At 50.5% G+C, this 6970-nt stretch overlaps 1 protein-coding gene across 1 annotated transcript in view; it reads left to right on the plus strand.

Moving 5' to 3' along the window:
- PSTPIP1 (proline-serine-threonine phosphatase interacting protein 1) overlaps positions 1–5841 on the plus strand; it is a 62866-nt gene extending 57025 nt beyond the window's left edge. Inside the window, exons 12-15 of the mRNA XM_060259964.1 lie at positions 714–801; positions 913–983; positions 2842–2939; positions 5694–5841. Coding sequence (XP_060115947.1) covers positions 714–801; positions 913–983; positions 2842–2939; positions 5694–5825 — 389 coding nt within the window. The 3' untranslated portion in view covers positions 5826–5841. The remainder of the gene's footprint in view (positions 1–713; positions 802–912; positions 984–2841; positions 2940–5693) is intronic.
- The last annotated feature ends 1129 nt before the right edge of the window (positions 5842–6970 follow it).

The raw sequence follows: 6970 nt of genomic DNA on the forward strand, positions 1-6970 counted from the left end.
CTCCTGTACAAGACCCATTTGAAATGGGGTCGCCTGGTCTCTCCTGCCATTGGTGTGGGGGCAAGGCTGCCAGATTCAGGGTGGGACACTCCTGGAGATCTGGAGATGGAGCCTGGGGAAGACAGGGACCTCAGTGGGGTACAGTGCCAGAGAGTCCCACCTTCCAAAGCATCCGTTTCCACCAGGGGAACTGATCTCTGGAGTCTGGAGAGGAGCTGTCATTCCAGGGGATCCCCAGATCCCACCTGGAGGTTGGCATCCCTATTTATGGGATTTGCACCAAACCGTGTACACGCTCACGAAGTCACAGGATGGATTATGCCTGGGATCAGTTTGTTGTTTATGGAGAAAGAAGAAAAAAGGTTATTCTTGAGTAGGGCTGGCCAGTCTTGCTTCATGTAAGAGCCACAGATGGCTGAGAGCCTCAAGACATGAACATCAGATGTTTGAGAGAAGAAAGGAAGGAACGAATATAGATGGGGGAGGGAGAGGTGGAAAGAAAGCAACTTTAACTTGAAATGCATTCTCCAAGCTGCCGGCTGGCTTGGCTTGGAGAAATGATTTAAAGAGACAAACGCCTCTTCCAAGCTGGCTGATGGAGCAACAGGGGCTTTGAGAGCTGCCCAAAATGTGTGAAAGAGCCCCATGTGGCTCCTGAGCCACAGTTTGGCCACCCCTGGTCTTGAGTGACGTTTTTCCTTTTCCCTCTGCAGCCGCAATCGGATACGAGAACTATTACGAGAGAGTAACCCCAACCAAAAACTGTGGCAGCCCAAACCCGACTTGTGGAATGATGAAGAGGTGAGTGAGGGAAGATCTGGGATCTTGAGGAGGGGCGGGAGAGACCCCAAGAGTTTGAGATTAGGAGAGGGCTGCTGGCCCCTCCCCCGCTGACTTCTTCCTGACTTACAGATTCTCCGGCTTGCTCCACGGAAATAACCGCAGTGTCACGGACAGCGTTATTCCTACGGCTCCCCCGGCAGGTACGTTTTTTCTCATACAGTGGCCAACCAGTTCCTCTGGAGCTCCAACAGGGCAGAGAGGCCGAGGCCTTCCTCAGAACATCAGATGAGCCCTGCTGGATCAGACCAGTGATGGTCCATCTAGTCCAGCATCCTGTCTCACACACTGGCCAACCAGTTTCTCTGGACAGCCAACCATGGGGCACAGAGGCTGAGGCCTTCCCCTGGTGTTGCCTCCTGGTTCTGGGATGCAGCAGTTTTGTGCCTCTGAATGCGAAGGTTCCCCTCAGTCACAATGGCTGCTCACTATTGACATGCGGAAAGAAGGGAGGCACTCCAAGACAAAACAAAGTTAAGAAGACAAAGGTTGCAAAGGAAAGAATCTTTCTGCTAAAGTGTACATCCCCCAGGGAACGGATCTAAAAAGAATCTGGAAGACCCCCCTGGCAGAAGCCACACATGAAATATGTAGGGGTTATATAACCTTTAAGGAGCCCCGTGACGCAGAGTGGTAAAGCTGCAGTACTGTGGCCTGAACTCTCTGCTCATGACCAGAGTTCAATCCCAGTGGAAGCTGGTTCAGGTAGCCGGCTCAAGGTTGACTCAGCCTTCCAGGGTCGGTAAAATGAGTCCCCAGCTTGCTGGGGGGAAGTGTAGAGGACAGGGGAAGGCAATGGCAAACACCCCGTAAAAAAAGTCTGCAGTGAAAACGTCGTGTTGCGACGCCACCCCAGAGTCGGAAACGACTGGTGCTTGCACAGGGGACCTTTCCTTTCCTATATAACTATTAAAGATTTTTTTTTCTTTACACCATTTGTTTTCTCATCTTCATAGTAGCCGTTGACAAACATCCTCCATAATATTTATGCTATACTTCAGGGTTGGGTTTTTTTTTTTTTGCAGTTCTAGATTTCTTGCTGTTGTTCAGTCGCACAGTCGAGTCCGACTCTTTGCGACCCCATGGACCCAGTCACGCCAGGCCCCCCTGTCTTCCACCATCCTCCGAAGACTGCTCAAATTCGTGTTAGTTGCATCAGTAACGCTGTCTGGCCATCTCATCTTTCGCCGTCCCCTTCTTCTTTGGCCTTCTGTCTTTCCCAGCATCAGCGTCTTCTCCAGAGAGGGCTCCTTTCTCATTGGGTGGCCCTAGTTCTAGACAAAGGGTGGCTAAACTGTGGCTCAGGAACCACATGTGGCTCTTGAAGCCCCCACTGCCCTGCTGGCTGGCTTGGAGAAGGAATGTCTCTTTTTAAATCACCTCTCCAAGCCAAGCCAGCCAACAGCTTGCAGAATGTATTTAAAGTCGCTTTCTTTCTACCCCCCCTCCCCATCTATTTGCTTTCTTTTCACCTTTATTTCAATTTCTTCCTTCCTTCCTTCCTTCCTTCCTTCCTTCCTTCCTTCCTTCCTTCCTTCCTTCCTTCCTTCCTTCCTTCCTTCCTTCCTTCCTTCCTTCCTTCCTTCCTTCCTTCCTTCCTTCCTTCCTTCCCCCCCCTTGTCTCATGGCTCTCAAACATCTGATGTTCCGACCTTGCAGCTCTCAAACGCCTGGCATTTATTCAGTGTGGCTCTTTCATCGACCAAGTTGGGCCGCTCCTGTTCTAGGCTTTGAAAAGCCTCACATGTTGGCTGTTGAGTGTCCCATTTTGTTGACTGGCCTGATTCACAATGTGCAATTCACTTTGCGAAAGGCAGCGTATAAATAACATAAACACAATCGATAAGTTACATATACCGGGCATGCAAGCTTTTGAGCATTGCTCAATGTTCCCAGCAGCTGTACTCTTTCCCCCTCCGGTCAAATATGTTGCGTTTCTGAGCAATTGCGCATGGTGCGTCTGCTTCCCCAGTCACTTCACCCTTTTTTCCATTTCTGCAGATAAAGCGGACGGCGTTTACGCGGCGATCCCCGTGGACCGGGAAGATGCAGCTGCTCTGCCCCAGGAGTACAGAGTCCTCTACGATTACACAGGCCAGGTAACAGCAAAAGCTTCCAAAAGAGGCATTTCTGCCGCTTGCTATACAAAAACAGCGTTTATCCAAAGATAGTTCTTATCAAGAGGGGATTGAATAAACATCTGGAACAGAGGTCCATCAGTGGCTATTAGCTGCAGGGTGTATTGTTGGAGCTCTCTGTCTGGGGCACTGATGCTCTGTATTCTTGGTGCTGGGGGGTGGGATTACAGTGGGAGGGCTTCTAGTGTCCTGGTCCCAATAATGGATCTCCTGATGACACCTGGGTTTTTTTGGCCACTGTGTGACACAGTTGGATTGGATGGGCCACTGTCCTGATCCAACACGGCTTCTCTTACGTTCTTATGTCTGGGGCAGTGATGCTCTGTATTCTTGGTGCTTGGGGGGGGGGGGCAACAGTGGGAGGGCTTCTAGTGTCCTGACCTTACTGATGGACCTCCTGATGGCACCTAGGGTTTTTTTGGCCACCGCATGACAGAGTGTTGGACTGGATGGGCCATTAGCCTGATCCAACATGGCTTCTCTTCCGTTCTTATAGTTCAAGGTAGCTTAAGCTCCCTGAGGAAAGCAAGCTTTTTTAAGGTTTATAAATTGTGTCTGCCCTCAAGACATTCAGCAAAGCCACACAGTTTAGAAAAGAGATGACCAAGGGGGGGAGGCATGACAGAAGTTTATAAAATTATGCATCAGGCAGAGAGCGTTAGCAAAGAGAACTTTTTCTCCCTGTCCCCAAAATACTGGAACTGGAGGGCATTCAATTAAGCTGATGGGCAGGAGGTTCAGGGCGGACAAAAGGAAATACTGCTTGACACAGAGAGCGATTAAAATGTAGAATTCACTGCCAGAGGATGTTTTGATGGCCACAGGAAGAAACAGCTTTCAAAGGGGACTGGGTCGATTCAGGGAGGATCGGTCTATTGATGGCTACGAACCAAGGTGGCTGAGGGGAACCTCCACATTCAGAGGCTCTAATCCTTTGAATCCCAGAGCCAAAAGGCAACATCAGGGGAAGGCCTCGGCCGCTCTGCCCTGTTGTTGGCTGCTGCAGGGGATGGGGCTGCCCACAGAGAGGAAGCCAAAATGCAGGGGGAAAGAGGGTCATTTAAACAAAAATCCTAGGAAAGTGAGGAGTAAAAATGGGCTTTTCTTATAGCAGGAGCTCCTTTGCATATTAGTCCACACACCCCTGATGGAGCCAACCCTCCAAGAGCTTACAGGGCTCTTAGTACAGAGTTCAGATATAGAATTCTAGCAGGGGCTCCTTTGCATATTAGGCCACACACCCCTGATGGAGCCAACCCTCCAAGAGCTTACAAGGCTCTTAGTACAGGGTCCAGAGATAGAATTCCAGCAGGGGCTCCTTTGCATATTAGGCCACACCCCCTTGATGGAGCCAACCCTCCAAGAGCTTACAGGGCTCTTAGTACAGGGTCCAGGGATAGAATTCTAGCAGGGGCTCCTTTGCATATTAGGCCACACCCCCTTGATGGAGCCAACCCTCCAAGAGCTTACAGGGCTCTTAGTACAGGGTCCAGGGATAGAATTCTAGCAGGGGCTCCTTTGCATATTAGGCCACAAACCCCTGATGGAGCCAACCCTCCAAGAGCTTACAAGGCTCTTAGTACAGGGTCCAGAGATAGAATTCCAGCAGGGGCTCCTTTGCATATTAGGCCACACCCCCTTGATGGAGCCAACCCTCCAAGAGCTTACAGGGCTCTTAGTACAGGGTCCAGGGATAGAATTCCAGCAGGGGCTCCTTTGCATATTAGGCCACACCCCCTTGATGGAGCCAACCCTCCAAGAGCTTACAGGGCTCTTAGTACAGGGTCCAGGGATAGAATTCCAGCAGGGGCTCCTTTGCATATTAGGCCACACACCCCTGATGGAGCCAACCCTCCAAGAGCTTACAGGGCTCTTAGTACAGGGTCCAGAGAGAATTCTAGCAGGGGCTCCTTTGCATATTAGGCCACACACCCATGATGGAGCCAATCCTCCAAGAGCTTACAGGGCTCTTAGTACAGGGTCCAGAGATATTCTAGCAGGGGCTCCTTTGCATATTAGGCCACACACCCTGATATAGCCAATCCTCCAAGAGCTTACAGGGCTCTCAGTACAGGGCCTACTGTAAACTCCAGGAGGACTGGCTACATCATGGGGTGTTTCCTAATATGCAAAGGAGCTCCTTCTACAAAAAAAGCCCTGAGTAAAACTAACACTGTGGCTGCAGCTGCTACCGAATGTTATTTTAGTTTGCATGGCTGATCAGCTCTCCAATGGCTGACTGGAAGCCTTGCTGGATAGGAGCCCCCGCCCACTTTCTAAAAAAACTTGGTGGGTGCCAAAAAAGCTGTTGGCAGGAACCCTGGAGACCTCGGGCACCATGCTGGGTACTCCTTATTGAAGGAACAAATTTTGCTTAACGTAAGAACCACATAGAATAAATTAGATGTTTGAGAGCCGCAAGACATGAACATCAGATGTTTGAGAGCAGGAAGGCAGGCAAATAGATGGGGAGGGAGGTAGAAAGAAAGCAACTTTAAATGCATTCTCCAAGCTGCCGGCTGACTTGTCCCGGAGAAGTGATTTAAAGAGACAAATGCCTTCTCCCAGCCAGCCAGCAGGGGCTTCGAGAGCCACACATTATGTGTGAAAGAGCCACATGTGGCTTCTGAGCCACAGTTTGGCCACCCCTGTCTTAACACCTCTCCACAGGCTAAACCGTATTCCCATTTCCCTTTTGACCGTTCCTTGTTCCAGAACGAAGACGAACTGGATATCCGAGCGGGCGACGTAGTCCTCGTTACCGAAGCGGGCGAAGACGGCTGGTGGACGGCGGAACAGAACGGACAGCAAGGGTTTGTGCCAGGCTCCTACCTGGAGAAGGTTTGACGGCCCCTTCACACTTTCAGCGACGGTGCCTCGGATACTCTTCCCGTTGGCACAGACGTCGCCAGACTGTAGTTAACAGAACCGAGTCCCTGTCTCGTGGCTCTACGTGGTCTGAAAATTTGGGCTGCTTTCTCTGATCCGCCGTTGTGACTCCACCCACCGGCAAGAGTCTTTGGACTGCAAAAGGATTCTGTAACCTCCCCAACGAGGCAATCTTTGAGAGATCGATCTTTGGCCGACAGAACCAACAACTATTAGTGGCTATTAGCCACAGTGTATGTATATGTATACAATTTTTTGCCACTGTGTGACACAGAGTGTTGGACTGGATGGGCCATTGGCCTGATCCAACATGGCTTCTCTTATGTTCTTATGTTCTTAACAACAGGGAGCTGCGCCAAAGCACACATTCCAATTCCCAGCTGTTTGGGTTTTTTTTTTAAGCGAACGAAATACGCTTAACTCGGGTCACCACAGGATACTGCCCACTCCTCCGGGGCTCAGCTGCTGGGAATTTGAGCGCAAGGAGCAGGTGGAAGAGCCAAGAAGCGATCTGTTTTGAACGCACCTCGTGTTTTATGAAACGAGCGGATGTCCTTCCAATAGCGAGAGCTCCATCGGAATCGCTCCTCGATGCTTTGAACTCGTAATGACCGGTTAATACGTTACGTGAATGCTGATCGCAAGTGACACGGGGTGACAGCAGCCTATGAAATGACCAACGTTCTGGTCATCTTCGGAGTACCGGTTTGACTGTTCCCACTGTCAAACCTTGGAGTACTGCTGACTGGCTCAAGAGAATCCCCCCCCCCCCACACACACACACACTGGAAAGCAAGCTGAACTGCAACAATACAATGATGTCCATGAATCTACCCAAATGAATGATCAGAAAATGCACAATGGTTTTGGGACCAGGGGTGGCCAAACTGCGGTTTGGGAACCATGTGCTGTTCTTTCACACATGTTGTGCGGCTCTCCAAGATCCCACCACCCCATTGGCTGGCTTGGAGAAGGCATTTGTGATAGGGCTGGCCTATCTGGCACCCAGGGTGGCCAAACTGTGGCTCTTTCACACATATTGTGCGGCTCTCGAAGCCCCCACTGCCCTTAAAGAAAGATAGCCAGCTTTCTTTCTTTAAAAT

This window comes from Heteronotia binoei, chromosome 19 (assembly GCF_032191835.1).
Source record: "Heteronotia binoei isolate CCM8104 ecotype False Entrance Well chromosome 19, APGP_CSIRO_Hbin_v1, whole genome shotgun sequence".
Classification (NCBI taxonomy): domain Eukaryota; kingdom Metazoa; phylum Chordata; class Lepidosauria; order Squamata; family Gekkonidae; genus Heteronotia; species Heteronotia binoei.